Raw genomic sequence first — 19384 nt, 5'->3', positions numbered from 1 at the left:
GAATCCTTACAAATGGTTATGCCACGTTATGTGTGTAGAAGGCAGTGATATGTTGGCTAATGGTAGACTAATAGACATGTTATAGTCCAGTATAACTTGATATTTGATTGATTTATAGACCGCTATTTCCTGTTTTCCCAACTCTTTAGACCCCCGACATCAACATCCCTGGATTATCCTGTCACATTGAAGAAGACAATGTCCATTACACAGATTGTCACTGCTTTTTCCCTTGATGCAAATAAAAAAAACACACAGACACGGTACTACAAATAAATGCCCCCACCAAAAAAACAAAAAAAAACAATATAAATAAACTTTTTTTTCCGATGAACAGAAGGAAAGATGAGTAGTGGGAGTGCCACTCTTTATTAATATGGCGAGAGAGAGCACACTGCTGGGAGCTTCACCACCATGTGGTCTGTTGTAATTCAACCTCCTCCATCTTAGAGAGATGCTTAGTTCACTGCAAATGGACATCGACGGGCCGGATTCCTCCTCCGTCAGAAGCTCGGGGTTTTCAAAACAGGAACATGGCTCCCTTTGTCCCTCAGAGGAGGAAAACACAAGCGCTATCTGTTCTGTTTTGCTTGAACACATAGTTGTGTGACGCCTAAAACATTAAGAAAAAGTAGAAATTCACACATCAAAAAAAAAAAAAGTCCTCCTTCCCTCATCACTCCCTTTCCCTTTTCAAACAAACGTCATCCTCCATCACTTGCGCCGCGAGGCCTCAGCGGAGCCACGTTAGCACGTTGCTATTCAGCAGCATCAGGGTGGTGCTGGCCACCACGGCCGCGAACCCCGGCCAGCCCGTCTCCGGTCGCTGCGCCCCGTCGGTCGGCCTCGTCAGGTACCTTTCCGAGAAGACCATGTACAGCTCCAAGCACCTTCTGGCCTTCACCTGCTGGATCAGCGCCGGGTATCCGATCTCCACGATGCTGACCGTGTCGTCGTCGTCGTCTTCGGCACTGCTGACGACCCGGGTAGCTGGAGGCTCAGGAGTCAGAGGCGGCTGGGTGGGAGGTGCGGCGGTCGAGGAGTTACCCGCCACGGTGCCGTTGCTGCTCTCCGGAGCCGAGGCGACAACAGCGGTGGCCGGTTTGCCGTTGGCTTTGCGGTTCTCCGCCGGCAGGACGTCGGTCCTCTTCATGCAGGCGTCCATGTAGCTGTCGTAGGTGATGGAGGGTTGGCTGTACCTGTAGTCCCTGCTGTAGTCGTTGGCGTCGGTGGACTTGGTCCCGTACTTCCTGTACATGTAGTGGTTGTAGTAATGCTCCTCCTGGGAGTTGTGGAAGCCGAAGGGAGGGCGGGGGAACCTCCCGAGCCCGTAGCCGAGGGCCATGCCGGCCATCGCCCCTCCGGCGGCCGCCATCGCCGCGTTGCGTCCAAACCCTCTGGACCTGTCGGAGGGTCGCATGCCCATGGCGTGCACCGAGTGGGAGAAGGGAGAGCCGCCCCGAGCGCCCTGGCCCCCGTAGCCGAAGCTGCCCCCGTACTGAGGGCTCAGGACTCGGTTGTTTGGGTTCTGGTTGATGTATCCGCCTCCGTACCCGCCGTACCCGCCCTGACCGCCGTACCCGCCCTGGCCGCCGTAACCTCCTCCGTACGGGGAGCCCCTCGCCGGATACTGGTTTGGGTATCCGCCCGGCTGCTGGGGGTACCTGCCCGCTTGCGGAGGGTGGCCTCCCTGGTTGGGTTGCGCGGGCTGCTTGGGGTATCCACCCTGAGAGCTGGAGCCCGCGTTGTTCCTGTTGTTGGTGTTCCCCCGGTTGGACGTGGAGGACTTCCTGGAGCCGAAGCCTTTACCGAAGCCGCCTCCTTTCCTGGCGAGCGAAAAAGGAGCGTGGAACAAAAGGAGCGACAGGCACAGCAGCGCGGATAGCGACTTCATCTCCGCCCCTGCAGGGAGAGAACGGGACAATCGAGACATTATTAGACCGTAATTATACTGGGATTCATCATTCTTTTTACCCTGAAATAGCCTCGTCCCATTTAATGATAGCTGGGGAGCAGTTTCTGGGAACGTGCTGCATGAACTCGAGCCAGTAGAAGCAACGCTCCATGTACTCATGTTCCCCTCATGTTACAGCCTCAACATGTTGTTTCATTTGGGGTTTTTTTTTTGCTTCGTTGCCTCGCTCAGCTCACGGTTTTAACGCAGAGCTGTGGTTCTTCAAATTAGGTTTCCAGGTTGGCTCCAAATAGCTCAGCGCTGAGCGACCTGTTCCTGCAGGTGACGAGGATCAATGAGGAAGATCTGCATCCGTAACCACAAAGACACAATTTCATCGTGAGAGGTTTTGCCTTTTCAAAGATCAGGAAATGGCTCTTGTGGTTTTCAAGTGCGTGAGCTCGTGTCGAGTTGTTATGCGTAAACTCACCTTTACATCACACTTACACTGTGTGCACTTTATTTTAACTTTCATTGTATATTCTACAGTAGATTCAGTTGTAAATATGCATGAAACCCATTCATTGCACTCTGTTTGTTGTTAAATGGTTTGCACCTCCAGCCAGCACTAATTCCTTACATGGCAATAATTTTTTTTTTTTAAAGATATTCAAATCAGACGTTGCTCTTATTAATAACTACTGTGCAGAACTGCATGTGCAGCACGCGAGTAGGAGGTGGATTTCGTAGGCAGAATCTCATTCTATCTAGATCTTGTCCTTATTATGAGACAAGGGTTTTTTATAATAGTCACCGAGATGCTAATTAATAATCATGGAGTCACAATGACGAGATCATTTTTCCTTTTTCATACATCAAATAATTAATGATGAATCCATCTCCAATCATAGTTCAAACCTGTATTCCCACAGGTTTTTTAGGGCATATAAATTGAACCAAAAAAAGGCGACCGATGAAGGCTTTTAACCCTCAGTCGGTGCATTAAACAGGTGCGCCAGTGACGCGCCGCGACCTCGTGCTTCGTGATGGGGATGGAAGGGATGCACGTTGCTGCGACAATAAAGAATGAAAAATTAAAAAAAACAGCTCGGCGCCGAGCAGAAGCGAGCCAGACCCGGGTTACTCATCCGCACATGCACGCGCGCTGCGCTCAGATCCATCCCGACCTTTCACGCGGCCGCGGCCCTTCATCCCTCTGGAAACATGGCGACAAGAAACTACCGCGTGAATGCAGCTATAAAAACAGCCTTAAGAGCTAAGTTTGTATTTGTATTATTATTATTACACACAGGGATAATCGCGTGAGGAACAACAAAACAACAAAACATTGTGAATTTAATTCCTCAAACCAGCATTACATTAGAAAGGCTGCTTGTTTTTATTGAAGGTAAAAGGCAACACAACATTACCTTGAGTGGTCAATGTGTTGGTCCGTGTTGTTCAGCCTCAGCAGCGTCCCGGGTCGTCTTCTCCACTTGGGTGTTGATGCAGAGTTTTTTTTTGAAAACGAGATAATACTGGATGACGTAATGCGCGCGAGGGACGTGATCCGCGCGAGCTCCGCCAATGAAGCACAGCCTACTTTTTTTTTTTTCATCATGGAAAACAAAAAGGATTTCAAACAATACATTTCATTAATCCTCGATTCTAAAACTAGAAACACGCAACATTTTTACGAGTTGATTTAAGATGTTGTGTCAGTTTTATTTGTTGCACTTCTTGTCAAAAACAACAAAAAACGGTTCTTAAAAACAAAAACAAGCTCCGCCAATGGCTTGAAATCGGTTCGGAACCGCCCTTTGTCAAGAACATGTATCTGCTGGTCGCGCCCATAGGAACAGGCGGATGGGGGCGTGGTCTAACTTTACATATTTCCCAGCATCCTCAGCCCTGTGATGACGCCGCTTTCATTCGTACAATCGCAGCACGTAAATTGGTGGCCTGGAGCGAAACGTGGAGGTGAAATATAATCGACTGTAGACATCGCATACAAATAAAGTACATGTACTTTACTTCATTATATTATGAAGTACTTTACGTGCCAATTTAATCCACGTATGTTGCCCATTTCCGGAGACTTTGCACTCTAAGTGGAAAGAAGAAGAAAAAAAAACTGTTCCATTGCAAATTAAGACAGCAGATATAAAACATTATAGGCCCCTTTTATATAAAAGTAGATGCAAAGCAGTACAGTACAAGATAGTGTAACATTTAGATTAAACATTAAACCGCTGCATACATGTTATTGTGTAAGAATAAGACAATAACTGAAAGGCCACCACATAATGTGTGTTTACATAAACGCTCCATGCTTGAATGAGCAGTGGCCTTCAGGAAAGACGGACACAAACTGAAGGCCGTGAGAGTTCCATTACAAAAACGATGCAGGTTTCATTCATTTTTAATGTTGTCTGTAAAAGGAGACCCATGGGACACGATGCAGACGAGAGTAAACCTTTCAGCCGCTTGCTGTTTAACTCGGAAAGATTTTTCTGCCAAGGCCATGATCCACAATCTTAGTTGAGTGTCTTAGTTGTAATTTGTTCGTTCAGAAGAGGCTGATAATGTAATTTGTTTTGAAAGTATCTGGTCAAACTCACTAAGATGTATTTCTCAGGATCAAAAATGAACCCTAGGGTCCTTTAATTATGGGACCCGTTTATACCTTTTTTACAAGGTACAAATCAAGAAAAGAAACATGGTACAGATTAAAAAAAACATGTTGGATATCAAATTAAACATAAAAATCAGGGCTACAATAATACATGACCCCCATGTACAACCTCTCAACACAACTCCAACAATAAATAGGATTAGGGGTTAGGTTTAAAGGGCTACGATTGATCCCACCGCCACTTTTATCCCCATGTTGTGCACTTAGTATCTTTACCACAGTCTTTGTTATCCATCTCATTTCTATACTTCTCTGTCACTTTAACTCTAGGTGAAGGGCTCAGCGCAGCAGCATTATGTTGCTGTTCAGTAGCATCAGAGTAGAACTGGTGACCACAGCGAACAGGCCTCCCAGACCCGTCTCCAGTCCCTGCACTCCAGCGGTGGGGCTGGGCTCCTGCGTCTTCTTCTTCAGGTACTTTTCAAAGTAGACCATGTACAGCCCCACACACCTCCTGGCCTTCACCTGCTCGATCAGTGCCGGGTAACCGATCTCCACGATGCTGACTGTATCGTCATCATCATCATCAGAAGCAGTTTGTCTGAGAACCCGTGAAGCTGGAGGCGCCGGGTCGGCTTCGGACCCATTCAGAGGGTTGGGCGGTGTTGAAGGTGCGGAGGTCGAGGAGATTTCTGCCGCAGTGCCGTTGCTCTTCGTTGTGTCGCTCCCGAGGCCGGCAGAAGCAGTTGTGTTAGTTACAGAACTTGTTGTGATGGTTGTGATTGTGGTCGTGGTGGTCGTGGTGGTCGTGGTAGTAGCGGCGGACGGCTTTCGGTTCTCCGGCGGCATGAGGTCGGTCCTCTTCATGCAGGAGTCCATGTAGCTGTCGTAGGTTACGGAGGGTTGGCTGTACCTGTAGTCCCTGCTGTAGTCGTTGGCATCGGTGGACTTGGTCCCGTACTTCCTGTACATGTAGTGGTTGTAGTAATGCTCCTCCTGGGAGTTGTGGAAGCTGAAGGGAGGACGGGGGAACCTCCCGAGCCCGTAGCCGAGAGCCATGCCGGCCACGGCCCCTCCGGCTGCCGCCATCGCCGCGCTGCGTCCAAACCCTCTGGACCTGTCGGAGGGACGCATGCCCATCGCCTCAACCGAGTGTGAGAAGGGAGAGCCGCCCCGAGCGCTCTGGCCCCCGTAGCCAAAGCTTCCCCCGTACTGAGGGCTCAGGACTCGGTTGTTTGGGTTGTAGTTCATGTAGCCACCTGGATAACCTCCATATCCGCCATGACCAGCGTAACCTCCTCCGTATGGGGGGCCCTGTGCTGGGTAACCGCCAGCTGGATAACTCCCAGCTGGATAGCCCCCAGCTGGGAATCCTGGTCTGACTCCTTGATTAGGGTAACCTCCTTGATTAGGATACCCTCCTTGATTAGGATAGCTTCCTTGATGAGGATACCCTCCTTGATTAGGGTAGCCTCCTTGATTAGGGTAGCCTCCTTGATTAGGGTAGCCTCCTTGATTAGGGTAGCTTCCTTGATGAGGATACCCTCCTTGATTAGGGTAGCTTCCTTGATTGGGGTAACCTCCTTGATTAGGGTACCCTCCTTGATTAGGGTAGCCTCCTTGATTAGGGTAGCCTCCTTGATTAGGATACCCTCCTTGATTAGGGTAGCTTCCTCGATTTGGGTAGCCTCCTTGATTAGGGTTGCCTCCTTGATTAGGGTAACTTCCTTGATTAGGGTAGCTTCCTTGATTAGGATACCCTCCTTGATTAGGGTTGCCTCCTTGATTAGGGTTGCTTCCTTGATTAGGGTAGCTTCCTTGATTAGGGTTGCTTCCTTGATTAGGGTAGCTTCCTTGATTAGGGTTGCTTCCTTGATTAGGGTAGCTTCCTTGATTAGGGTAGCCTCCTGGTCGGTCAGGTTGTTTGAGGGTTCCACCCTTGGACTTTTTGTCCAGATTATCTCTTTTGGGGGTTTTCTTGAAGAGACTTATTTTCCCACCAAACCCACCTCCCCTTTTTGTGGCCAACGAAACATGAGTATGAACCAGAAGAAGGGACAGGCACACCAGATCTGTTACAGTCAGCTTCATCTTAAGCGCCGCAGAGAGGATCCTTGAAAAAGAGAAATATAAAATATAAGATGAAAAGTTTTCAGTTTTCAGAAGTCTTACTGTGCAGCACACAGCATATCATCTACAGTCAAATAGCACATTCCCACATCACCACATAACACGGCAAAGTTAAGTACAAGAGAAGATGCATTCATGGTTCGAGAAACTTCTTGCAGTATGTGTCACCGATGCATCACTGTCTTATAAACTGATATTTTTAAAGAGAAAAGCAAGTAGATATTTGCATGTTTAGAGGACTTATGTTTGTCTACCGGCTGACTACATTGTATAAATTTGCACCACCTGTTTTTGTTTGTAGCTCACTCGCCAGACATGGAGCAACACAGCGTCAGCTGCAAGGCTAAAAATAGTGCAAGGAGGCAGCTCTTTGGAGTTGCTCTTCATATAAATATTTACACATAAACACTGTCTATGGAAAAAGTTACATGACAAGTCTTCACTGAAAAACTGAATATCGTCAACATGGACACATAATACTGACCTTGTAACTTAAGTGTCCGCTGCACCGACGTCTCTCTTTACGAAATGGTGCCTCCCGAACTTTCTGTGTGACCTCCCTCTCTCTTCCTCCTCCTCCTCCTCCTCTTTGTCCTCTGGGTAAATAGATATCCTCCCCCCCAATAGGTCATGTGCATTTTTTTAAAATTAGGATTTAAATTGAACTTAAATAATTGGCTTTAGCTTATACTTGAGTGACGGACTTGTTGACTTCATGGAATGATGTCACAGTTGGACATACTGGAGGTTGAGTTGTATGCATGTTTTAACTCTTTTGTAATATCCCGGGGGGTTTGAACGCAGCACAGGTGACGCTGAGAGTTAAAGGGTAATTTCACTCAATCGTGTTTTTGTCCTTTAAAACCTGAAAACTCCAGTGGTGTCAGTTTGGGTTTATTTTTGCTTTACATATCCGTCTGGCTCTAAAAAGGTTTGGTTCCCATTTCCACCAAAATACAATGCAGGTGAATATTATATATATATATATATATAATTATATATATATATATATATATATTTATATATATATATATATATATATATATATATATATATATATATATATATATAGATATAGATATATAGATCGATATATAGATATAGATATATAGATCGATATATATAGATATATATAGATATTTATATATCTATATATATAGATATTTATATATCTATATATATAGATATTTATATATCTATATATATAGATATTTATATATCTATATATATAGATATTTATATATCTATATATATAGATATTTATATATCTATATATATAGATATTTATATCTATCTATCTATATATAGATAGATATCTATATATAGATATATATTATTTATTTATTTTTTATGCAAAAGCACCCCAAAATTTCACAAAAAAACATCTAATAACCTTAAAGTATTTCTCACAACACAGTGGAGGGATGTGACTACAGGACACATTCATTCAGGTTACTGTAACGCACTTTACTTGAGTATTTCTATTGCGAGATACTTTTACTTCTGGATTTCTGTGTGCAGATGATGCCCCCTGCTGGCCGGGATGAGACACCAAAGTATTTAATCCTGACGTGACGAGTTTTAGTCCACACATCACAGAAAAACTCAACAAAATACTTAAAAGTCTCGCACAGCAGTGAGTGAGGAATCAACTTCATGTTCATGTTGGTTCCTTCGTGATGATCTAAATAAACTGACAAAGAGAGAACGGACACGCTCTGTAAAGGGTTCAATGATTTTAATTGTGTGAATTAGTTGTTTTCTTCCCATCACACAGACTCATGTCCCCCGGTCGAGTGACGCATACATTCAATGCAGGGAAGATGTAACTGGACAGCATCGCAGTCTTTAAAAAAATAAAATAAATTGTCTTTACAGACGGGAGGACACGCCCTGATGGCGTTGATTCACCAGCGAGGCGGCAGTAGGAGGTTTCTAGACAGGCTTGTTGTGTTAACACACACACACATTTGCGCAAACACACGCACACACACACACACACACAATGCTCAAATTAAGGTAATTTTCAGACTAGATGGGATATCTGTGGGTGAATTTAATCTAGATGCAGACCAACGCATCCTCTCTGATAACTCGCACCGAAATTTAAACATTTTCCAGTTTTAGGGTCCCGGCGACATTTTCTCCTTTTACAAAAATAAGTGCCGTTACGTGTTTTAGAACTTTAAAACTAATTTATTTGCGCAGAGCCTGATGAAAAAGGTGATCGCTTTTTCATCAGTATCAACACAGGTGATTACGAGGAAAATATCCAAATTTATTCGGCTCCACACGGATCAAAAAGGGAAGAGATTTCCACACAAAAAAAAAAAAAAAAAAGTGGAAAAAGTTTAACCGGGCGATCAATTAAAAACTGACAATGTACAATATAGAAAATCTGCAGAAAAAATTGCAAACGCAAACAAAATTGCCCTTTAACCTTCAGCACGCCTGTAAAAACAATTATAAATCTTTGCAATCTTTTTTTTTTTGTGAGACAAAAAGTGACTTCAACGATGTCAAATGTGTAAAGAGGGATGGAAAATCTTAAGCACTGTCAAGCAAACACGCAAACACACACACGCAAACACACACACACACACACACGCACACAGACACACACAACCCTGTGTTAATGCAGTACACAATGATGCGGTAAACTTTCCAATGACAGCGTCCCGGGTGTTTTGATGCTGTCGGACAGCTGCAGCCAATCGATGCTTTACATTTATGTCTTCTAGAGACACAAAACCAAAAAAAACCTATTCATCTCCTTTGTCTTCTGAGGATTCAAGCTGCTCTCCCATATTAATAATATATCTCAAATGGACATCAAGTATTTTCTCCTTTCAGTTTCAAAAATTCTTAAATCCGTAGTGTTAAAATGCAATACACATTTTTTATATATATGCTGATAAAATGTACAGATCGTCTGTTCAGTGGTTAACCGGCGGCGCTGCACGTTACCAGTCACCTCTGGGTTTCAGGAGTCATCTCTCTCTTTAATAATAAACCAGTCTTCAGTTGCTAAATGCAGCAGCGAGCAGCTACGCTATGTCACCCTGTACGGGGGAGGAAGGGAGGGAGGGAGGAATTTCTGAAAACAAAAACTCCAAAAAAGACTAAAAAAGGATGACTTCTCTCAGAAGGGTATCCAGATTTAAAAACAAAAAGGTGCAGAGAGAGATGAGCGTTTGCCTTTGCACAGCAAAATGTACAGAGCTGCTGCTGCCGCCGCCATGGAGCACAAGAGACGCAAATATACAGGATATTTACAAATTTACAGGAGGAGGAGATCGCCCCGACTCAGGCAGCTGACCCGGCTCTGCCGTTGGGGAGGTGTTCAGAGGGGAGGGGCCGATTCCTGGATCATCAGGTCGGAGGTCGTCGCAACACCGAGAGGTCTGCCGGTCCGGAGAGACGAAGCCTCTCGTGGATGTTGACGGAGAGGGGAGGGAGGGAGGGAGGAGGTGCACGAGTGGAGGGCGGGACTCCTCGATGACGAGTCAGCGGTTTCCCCCTCTCCACCCGTCCCTCACAAGAAGGCGTTTTTAAAATTGGAAAAACTGGAGCCCGTCGTCACACACAGTGCCGAGTCCGGCCTCCGTCCGGGTCCAGAGACTTCCCCCGCTCCACTTTACGCGCCGTTGGCGCTCATCTTGCTCTTCTGGGACACCTCCGTCGCTGCTTTGGCCTGCGGGAGAGGTCGCGGGAGGTTAGCGCCACTGCGGCCGCTCACAGGTTCAATGGTGCGGGTGTTTAAACGGCGGCTACGTGAGAGCACGCTGACCCGGCGGTGTGAAAACAAAGAAGAGAGGACGCGTCGGATGCAAGAGAGACGTTGTAGTGAAGTCTCTCGGGCGCGTGTGCATGTCTGTATTCAACGGCTATTTTTAAACCTCACACAGAAAAACGGAGCAGGTAGCTTTTTATTTGTTGTATGTGCGACTTGAAGCTCTCGTCGTTACACTTCTACACATCTGAACTGAACCCAGCGCGTCTCAGACTGCAGTCGAGAACTTTCTAGAACTGTCGCCCCTCTGAGAGATTAACACGCCACGTAAGAAAGATCAAAGGAGGAATAAGCGGATTATGGAAGCCTCGTGTTGCATAAGGTCTCATGTGGTTTCTGCTGCGCTCACCTGCAGGACTTCAGCAGGAGTCAGAGGTTTGTCCGACACGAGTGGAGCTTTGTCTCTCATCTCCTCCACCTGCAGACGGAGGAAAAACATTTAGAAGATGCAAAGATGCTGCAGGATGCTGAAGACTATGGAGGACGGAAAGTGACTTAAGTATTGATAAATACAGGAATAAATAAATTAAATAAATGTATAAATAAATAAATCCAGGAATAAATAGATGATTAAATAAATAAATCCAGGAATAAATAAATAAATTAAATAAATGTATAAATACAGAAATAAATAGATGATTAAATAAGTACAGGAATAAATACTTAAATAAATAAATCCAGGAATAAATAAATGTTTAAATAAATGTATAAATAAATCCAGGAATAAATATATGATTAAATAAATAAATCCAAGAATAAATATATGATTAAATATATAAATCCAGAAATAAATAAATAAATAAATCCAGGAATAAATAATTAAATAAATGTATAAATAAATAAATACAGGAATAAATTATTAAATAAATGTATAAATAAATACAGGAATATATAAATATAACTTATACATAAACAGGACATCATTGAATACATTTCTACATTTCTGTATTTATTTATTTATGCTTGTATTTCTGTGTCCACACATATTTCTGTATAATTTATGCATTGAAGTATTTATTTATTCCAGTATTTATTCATAGGGCTGGTTTTACTGACCGGTCTGTCTTTGATGATGAGCGCCGGGTCGGCCAACATGTCGGCGCTGACCGAGGTTGTGTTTGCTGCGGGGTTCTCAGCTGGAGGGGGAGTAGACTTCTGCAACAAAACACACAAAGAAGATAAGAAGGCCGCATCCCACAAAGGACTATTCTCACTCATTTCACGAGTGATTCATTCTCGTGTGCACGCTCACCGCTGCTGGATATTAAAAGAAGCAGAAACATCCACAGTTATGGAGCGAAGGTGCTCTGAGATGTGAAAAAAAAGGTCAAACCTCGAGCTTGGGAACCGGCGGGATGACTGGAGGTTTGGGTTTGACGTCCGTCAGGTACATGGCTCTGGAGAGCAGCAGCAGCGACGGGGGAACGTTCTCCTTCAGGTGCAAATCCAGCCACTAGACGAGACCAACAACGTATTAAAATGGGGGGGAAATATTACAAAAACATTTTAAAAAAAGCATCGTCACGTTAAACTGACACTGTAACACATCCAACTCAAGCCGTGCTCACTTTAAACACACACGCTTGCATCAGGAAGCAGGATCATTAGTGTTTATAGCTTAAAAAGAGGATGCAGAAATAACGACATGATAATGCTGAGATTGAAAAATTCTGAATTCGCTGATTTGTTTCGGCGAGATGACAAAAAAAAAACTACTTTTTTAAATGCTTGTTTCATCAATGGAAGCTTTGCTAACAATGTAAATGCTCAAGCCTTTGAGTGACACATTTATACACACAGCTTCATCTTCACCTGAAGCTGGGAATATTAAAAATCGGGAGGAATCCAACGAGCTCGACAAACTAAAGCCAAAAACAAGAACCTCTAACCGGATGGGCTCACCTGCTGCATCTGCTGGTTGAGCTGCTCGGTGGTGAGACCCAGAGACCGCATCCCTCGACTGCGGCACGCGGCCTGCAGCTCCGACACGCTCATAGCTGCCACGCCCTCCGCTGCAATCATCTGTGGAGACACGCAGAGGGTTCAGAGTTCAAACCCGTTGCACAAGCTTTGGAGAAATCCAAGAGGGACTGGACCAACAAGCCCCTCCCCCCCTTGTTCAGGTCTCCCTGTGCATCATCACAGGTGAGCACGGTCCTCCTGCTCACCTCGTCGTCTGACTTGATGGTCCGCAGCTGCATCATGAGCTGGAAGCGCAGCAGGTTGTTGGTGCCGATGGGCTGCAGCTCCAGCAGCTTGCACAGCGCCACGAGCTGCGGGCGCTCCAGGTGCTCCAGCGTCAGCTCGTCCTCGAACAGCTTGGAGAAGCGGACGATGTCCTTGGTGGTGGGCTGCTCGCCCGTGCCGCGGACCTGACGAGAGGACACAGAGTCACTAGTAGAGACCCGGTAGAGACCCGGTAGAGACCCGGTAGAGACCCGGTAGAGACCCGGTAGAGACCCGGTAGAGACCTGGTAGAGACCTGAGACGTGTCGCTACAGGCGAGGACGCTTAAAAAAAAGTGTTTTTGAGCCGCGGCACATTTTCTACAATAAAAAAAAATCCTTTCAGCAGACCAACAACCAAAAAGAAAAGCTACAAAACGTCACTTTGTAGCATAATACATCATATATGCGAGGTAATTATTGCTCTGTCTACTGGCATGGAGGAGTATTTCATCACTCGGTTAGCCGCTGTATCGCAGGCTCAGACGCTCAACAATGGAACATTATTTGCAGCAACAAAATAACATTTTTCTTTGGACCGATTAAGTGAAATTGGACATTTTCCCACAGGCACACCTGTAGATCTCTCACAGCACAGAGGTTGAGAATCACCGCAACCGGGAGATTGATTTACAAAAAAAAAAAAAAAAAGGTATTGAAGTGGACGTGGCTCTCTTGCCGTTGCTGCTCTTTACCTTCTGAACGTAGGTGGAGAAGCGCTGCGTCTCGTCCTCCGTCTGAGCTTTGGCTTTGTTCCGTCGAGCCATCTCTGCGATCGTCTCTTGGAGGAACTTGGCCAGCTCCAGCTTCGCCGCCAGACCCTTCTTCTGCTTCTCCTCCTGCACGGACGAGGAGGAGGAGGAGGAAGAGGAGGGAGAAACGGGTTAGTATTTGTGTTGATTGCGTTCTCTACGGTTCAACGCTACAGATCTCTTTTCATCGTGGCGGTCAAGTACAAAAAGACGGCCGAAACCATTTGGATTTCATTGTTTCGCGTGTTCCTCTTACATCCTTATGTCTTTCAGATTATTATTAAAACACAAAAGCAACATTTTTTCGCTCCATACTTTGAACTTTCTCGGTTTCTCTTGCACTAAAAGAGCGAAGTTTCTCCTGATAAAGACGCTGCTGCCCCAAAATAGATTGAAAAGAATCATATAAATACGGTATTATCGATCTCTATCTTTGCACCGAGTTCAGTGCAGAATAAATCACACACAGACGTAGTTTTGACTGTATCATAGATCATACATTTGTCTGTAATCACGTTTCTGCGAGTCGCTCCAGGAGCGTCGGGGTCGTCAGAGTTCACGGCCCGACAACAACAGACGCCTGCTGCTTTCCACTTCCAGGAGAGCAGACGTCAACAGGAGAGGAATGTGGTTTCGTTATGATTACCGGAACAAAGGCTTTAACGAAGATGAAGGCCGCTGAGCCCCGAGGGCTCCGGGATCAGCGGGCTCATCCGAGCGGTTACATAATCACACGAGGAACACTTGCCTTCTTGGTCTCCGTCTCGAAGGTGGAGGGCAGCATCTCGGGGAAGAGCTTGAGGAAGACGGGGAGCAGGAACTCCATGAACGGGACGATGATGAACACGGTGAAGGGCACCAGGCGGAAGAGGTCAGCGCATGTCCGCAGCAGCTGGAAGCACGAGAGACAAAACGCCGTCACTGTGGGGTCGGGGGGTCGGGTGTCGGGGAGGTCGGGGGACGCCGCCGCCGCACGCCGGATCCATGACATGCGCCGTCCTCAAATAGCCGGGACGCAGTTTCAGTACCGCGCACGGCGAGGGTTCCATTCCCATGTCGTCCGACCGAGGTTACTCGAGATCGTAGAGGAGATCCGATGACAGCGAGGAGGCCAGAGACCTTATATTGAAGGATTTTATACTGCGCACATATTTGCATCATCTATATATATATATTACTAATATCTTATTAAGTTATAACCTGGTGATTATAGTCTTGATATTGTGGTAAAGTTCTCTGCATAGATTGAATCGAGTCTACCGGTCTGGGAAATGTTGTTTCTTTTCTAAAAAGGGGCAAAATAGCAAATCGGTCCTACATTCAGTTAAATATCACATAAATAAAATGCAGCATATCTGCAACTGATGGTCTACATTTGTGTTTAAAATGGTCAAACTATTAATGAGTTGTTAAGAACTCCTGCAGCTCAACTGAACTCTGAATACATCACACAGCAAACAGACAACTTGAAGTCGGCTGTAAAGAACACACTCACAGCCGGGTTCAACGTTTCAGGACTATGGAGGGAAATGTAATCCTGATGTAATCATTCACGGCAGCGTCCCGTCCCGCCGCTGCATACCTTCTGTTGCTCACACGAGTTACGGCTTTGGGAACACGCTGTACACATTACTGCACGCGTTACAAACCGCATGAACCCCCGAGGCCATAAAACATACGTCTGGCTCATGACAATCACGCAGAAGAACCGGGTCGACTACTTCCTGGAGTCTGTTGGTCAAGAGTTTAAAAAAAGAAGAAGAAGAAGAAGAAGAAGAAGAAGAAGAAGAAGAAGAAGAAGAAGAAGAGCATTGTAAAAAGGAAACAAGACCGACGGGCTACCGCGACCAGAGGGCGACAGGAGGGTCGGTGCAGAACTTGAGGAACAAGTGTGGGAAGTCTGAATAATTATACCTCATGAAGCCCGACAGCGTGTGGAGCCTGAAGAGCTTCAATGGTTCACATTACAGAAAAAAAAAAGGCTATGTTTTTTTATGAAATGTGTATTAAATGATGATTTTCGAGCTACACTTTTGCATGTATTTTCCTGAGGAGTTGGCGAAGCTTCCCTTACCCTCCTCCTCTCCCTGCGCGTGAGCAGCTGTCCGTGCAGCAGCCTCCACACCATCCGGCCCGCGATCTTGATGTCAATGCCGAGCAGCCGGAAGCCGTTGTAGTAGTGCTTCAACTCGTCCACGATCCTCTGATGCAGAGCCTTTTTGACGACCGCCCTCTCCTGCGCCGGAGGGGCGGCGGCGGCCGTTGTGCTGGCGGAGGCGGAGGTGGAGGTGCTCGCGGGTGACGGAGTGGGAGTCAAAAGAGGCTGGGACTTTTTAGCCTCCGGGGAAGCATCCTGAGCGACGGCCGGCGGCGCTTTGGCGTCCTCCTGCTTTATCTCCTGGAGCCAAACGGCCGAGCTGTGCAGAGAGCGGGCGAGCAGCGCCGCGCTGTGGCCGCGGTAAGCGTGGGAGGAGCCGTAGCGGCAGGAGCGCCCGAGGGCGAGCGAGGACGAGACCTGGCGAGGAGGGTCCACGTGGAGATAGGCTTTGGAAGACAGCGAGGAGCAGCTGTTCCTCTTGGATAACAAATAGGATCCTCTGTTGACGACGACAAGGGAGACTGATTAGTTATCACGTAACAGAATGCACTTTAAAAAAGTAAAGAAAGAAAACTAATCGAGCCAAAACCACCAGACACGGGAACAACTTCTTTCTACTGGCTGTCACTCAATGAACCAGACTCCTCCATCTGGACTCCTCTGTTGTCTTGAATGTCTTTATACATGCATCTTGTTTATTGTATATATTATGTATAAATGTACAATGAGGCAAATTCCATGTATGTGTGAACGCAATAAAGACGATTCTGAGCTGAAACGTGCATTTACAATACACAACTACAAATTAAAAAACGTTTTTCTTCATATAAATGTTGTCTATTTGCACTTTATTATTATTATTATCAACTTTATATGTTGGATATAAACATTTTTTCAACTCCATGTTGAGGAATTGACAATAAAGCTGACTTTGACGTTTTACTTGGACAATGAATTAACTCATTTAAAAGAGCTGCAACAATTAGTCCACGACAAATACTTAAATTGGCAACTATTTTATTGGTTAATTGTTTTACGTCCTTTCAATCTTCTACATCCTTGCCTTTGCTGGTGCATTGCTACGCTTCTTGGAGCTTTTACTACCACCTAATGATTAGTGGAATAGAGGGAAATGTACGGCAAACAAACAAAACAAACAGGGAGCCGCTCGTAGCAAACCGCTCTGTGGCTCTAATACAGGTCCAACACTCCACAGGGAACCTTTAACGGGACAAGGCCGGGCAATATAGATAGAGATCTTTCTTTGTGTATTTTGACAAGTAACAGAGTGAAAGGTTTCTGTAAGCTCGATAATCAAAAAGCACATTAACGACAAATAAAATAACCACATAGGAAAAATGGCTGATCAAGATGTTACAAGGGCTTAATTAATCTGGAGATATTAAAAGCATAGCCAGCTCAGTATAGATGGTACGGTTAAGTCTATGACAAATAGGTATATGGTCTCATTGCCATGTTGCCCAACAAGGATGTACAGCTACACTGTGCAACAACCCGGCAACTAAAAAGGGTCATGGGAGCGTTAAGCGGTGAGCGTGAGGACAGAGCCGGCCTCTCAGCTGCAGGTTTTCTGATCCTGCATGGTTGGTAGAAACAGCGGCAGTTGTGTGTTTACCTCCCGTGTGTCACGAGGAAATGCAAAGGGCTCCTCTGCAGCAGACATTATGTAAACAAAGACAGCTTTTGACTCTCCTGACACACAGCGGAGCTTGAAGTTGCAGTCTGTGAACTTTGAGAGAAGAACCAGTTCCTTTGTTCGGTTACTCAGTGGGTGGGACCCCGCCTGCTTTTGCTGCTGCTTCAAGTCTTCTTCTTTTTTTACAGAATGTAAATGTAGCCATGTGCTGCTTACTAACCTTGATCTTGTGACTGCAAGGAGCACCTGGTGACTAAAGACAGCCATTGCAGAGGAAGGACACAGTATTCTGTTGAAGCGGAAACAGACAAACAGAGGGTCATGTTCGACGTCTGGTTACAATTCACACCAACTGTGCAGCAACAGGCAAAAAACACGCAGAATATCTGTCAGATATCACACACACACACATACAGTAGCCTGTCATAGGGAACACGTGACCGACATTACAGCGTACGAGCTAGCGCGAGCTGTGAATGATATAATATGACATAGCTAACATTAGCACGAGCGCACCCGATCGGGTTAGCTCAATATTATGTAACAGCGCTCGTCCGAAAGATATCACGTATCAACTAACGTTAACGCCTGACGGCTCAACACACCGTTCAAATCCACCAACACCCCTAATCGATAACGGATATGCTACTTGTGAATAGGCTAGCATACATTACTCAGACCGTACTCGCTGCTTAACGTCAGTTGGAGTAACCGCTGTTGAGCTAACTGGACGTAATGTCAACATAATGTTCAACTCTTGAGGAAATCCTCAACTATTGGATGGTTTGCCACGGAGGTTAGCTGTGGTTACTGGTGTAACTCCTAAATATTTAAAATACAATACGTGCATTAATCTCAAAACCTTTGAAACTTGCCGGTGCGGTAAGATCCCCGTTAGCGTCATGCTAGCGGTATCAGCCACTAACGTTAGCTATGCTAGCAGGCTATCTGGCTAAGCTAGCTGGTGCAAAGGCAGTTCCCGTTAGCATTATGCTAGCAGAGCCACCCACTAACACTAAGTATGCTAGCAGGCTAAGCTAGCTGGTGCAACGGCATTCGGCGGATGACGAACCAACTCACCTCCAGCGTCAATGACGGAACGATGGCCGCCGCTGCTGACTGGGCGTTGTAAGGCTTCTCGGTGAGACGTGAAACTAAATAATCCATCCAACACAATTGGTCGAGGTTAACGGGAGCGACGAGAGTAGCGGCTGGTGTTGCTGATAAACCCATTTACGGCGTGTTTAGGCTGGTAAAGTCGTCGTGTTTGGGCTGCTCGTCGTCCTCTCGGCATGTGCAGCCTTCCCCAGGCAGCTGCACTGAAAGGTCACACTGGACATGCGTGAATGTTGTGTGCGGTCCCACCGAAGATCGTCTATGTTTCGACAGATGAATTACTCTTTGGTTAAAAAAAACAACCAAATACCACTGTTATTTGCTAAAAATAGAAATTACACAACAGCATTTGGAGACAAAAACATGATAAAGTGACAGTGGTGTGGGTATGATAAACATGATAGGATCTAATGCACGAGTCAATGCAACATACTGTTGCACAATATGGCACATTGTGATATAGTATGGATGGGGACATAGTATACGGTGTAGTAATATAGCAGTATAGTCATACCATGATGTATAGCATAATACAACAATAAAACACAGCTATAAGATATAACACAATATAATATGGAGAATAGTACAGCAATAATGTAATAGAATATCAAATATTACATGGTATAATATGGTAGAGACTAGAGACTTTAATACCAAGAAAAGTATGGTGAGGTGTACCATCAGTTCAGCAGAGAGACATATATGATTTTGCTTATAACAGATGTCATGTACTGATAACTGACAACTTTACTCAGACAGCCAAAGATAACAAGTCAGGAATCTAATTTAGTCTACAAAAAATAAAATTCCAAGTGATTGGTGGATTTTGGTGTGGTGGTCATTGGCCACTTTGCCAAGATAGACCTGCAGTGTACGCTTCAACTAGACATCCTCTGGTTTTAAAAGGCCTTTTTCCCTGTGAGGTAAATTTGCTGAGCATCACTCAAATGTAAATCATCCTAGTCAAGCAGCAATCATTTGGCCCAATAGTTTTTATTTGGGCAAATATCAAGAGAAATTGACATGTCCTTGATGTTGGTAAGTGGACAGAGCTTCAGAATAAACTAGTTTGCAGGTTTTCCGT

At 45.4% G+C, this 19384-nt stretch overlaps 5 protein-coding genes across 5 annotated transcripts in view; 1 reads left to right on the top strand and 4 right to left on the bottom strand.

The window, feature by feature from the left end:
* Positions 1–4978, top strand: part of pcna (proliferating cell nuclear antigen) — a 101970-nt gene extending 96992 nt beyond the window's left edge. Inside the window, exon 7 of the transcript XR_011079417.1 lies at positions 4969–4978. The gene's annotated coding sequence lies outside the window, so the exon portion shown is untranslated. The remainder of the gene's footprint in view (positions 1–4968) is intronic.
* psat1 (phosphoserine aminotransferase 1) overlaps positions 1–19384 on the bottom strand; it is a 201849-nt gene that overhangs the window by 122723 nt on the left and 59742 nt on the right. The window lies entirely within an intron of this gene.
* On the bottom strand, positions 354–3445 carry sprn2 (shadow of prion protein 2). Its single transcript, XM_068596295.1, has 2 exons — positions 3325–3445; positions 354–1902 (listed from the first exon to the last, which is right to left on the bottom strand). Exon 2 carries the CDS (start codon positions 1892–1894, stop codon positions 734–736), a length of 1161 nt encoding a protein of 386 aa, XP_068452396.1. The 5' UTR covers positions 1895–1902; positions 3325–3445; the 3' UTR covers positions 354–733.
* Positions 3618–7226, bottom strand: prnpb (prion protein b). The gene is made up of 2 exons (XM_068596181.1): positions 7144–7226; positions 3618–6642 (listed from the first exon to the last, which is right to left on the bottom strand). Exon 2 carries the CDS (start codon positions 6618–6620, stop codon positions 4869–4871), a length of 1752 nt encoding a protein of 583 aa, XP_068452282.1. The 5' UTR covers positions 6621–6642; positions 7144–7226; the 3' UTR covers positions 3618–4868.
* On the bottom strand, positions 8381–18516 carry letm2 (leucine zipper-EF-hand containing transmembrane protein 2). Its single transcript, XM_068596289.1, has 11 exons — positions 18265–18516; positions 17405–17473; positions 15504–16026; positions 14178–14321; positions 13373–13516; positions 12621–12824; positions 12355–12474; positions 11786–11905; positions 11509–11607; positions 10802–10870; positions 8381–10353 (listed from the first exon to the last, which is right to left on the bottom strand). The coding sequence occupies exons 2-11, from the start codon at positions 17449–17451 to the stop codon at positions 10297–10299; spliced, it is 1527 nt and encodes a 508-aa protein (XP_068452390.1). The 5' UTR covers positions 17452–17473; positions 18265–18516; the 3' UTR covers positions 8381–10296.

Source organism: Clinocottus analis, unplaced genomic scaffold, assembly GCF_023055335.1.
Source record: "Clinocottus analis isolate CAN_PGR_092001 unplaced genomic scaffold, fCliAna1.0.p SCAF_35, whole genome shotgun sequence".
In the NCBI taxonomy this organism is placed as follows: Eukaryota; Metazoa; Chordata; class Actinopteri; order Perciformes; family Cottidae; genus Clinocottus; species Clinocottus analis.
Note: the sequence above shows the minus strand (reverse complement) of the source record. Positions and strands in the feature narration are given on the sequence as shown.

Coding starts and splice junctions, on each gene's coding strand:
- letm2 (XM_068596289.1), bottom strand. CDS start 17,451: ATGGCTGTCTTTAGTCACCAGGTGCTCCTTGCAGTCACAAGATCAAG. Junction 16,027..17,404: donor CTTGCAGTCACAAGATCAAG/GTTAGTAAGCAG, acceptor CGTCGTCAACAG/AGGATCCTATTTGTTATCCA. Junction 13,517..14,177: donor TCGAGACGGAGACCAAGAAG/GCAAGTGTTCCT, acceptor TCGTCCGTGCAG/GAGGAGAAGCAGAAGAAGGG.
- sprn2 (XM_068596295.1), bottom strand. CDS start 1,894: ATGAAGTCGCTATCCGCGCTGCTGTGCCTGTCGCTCCTTTTGTTCCAC.
- prnpb (XM_068596181.1), bottom strand. CDS start 6,620: ATGAAGCTGACTGTAACAGATCTGGTGTGCCTGTCCCTTCTTCTGGTT.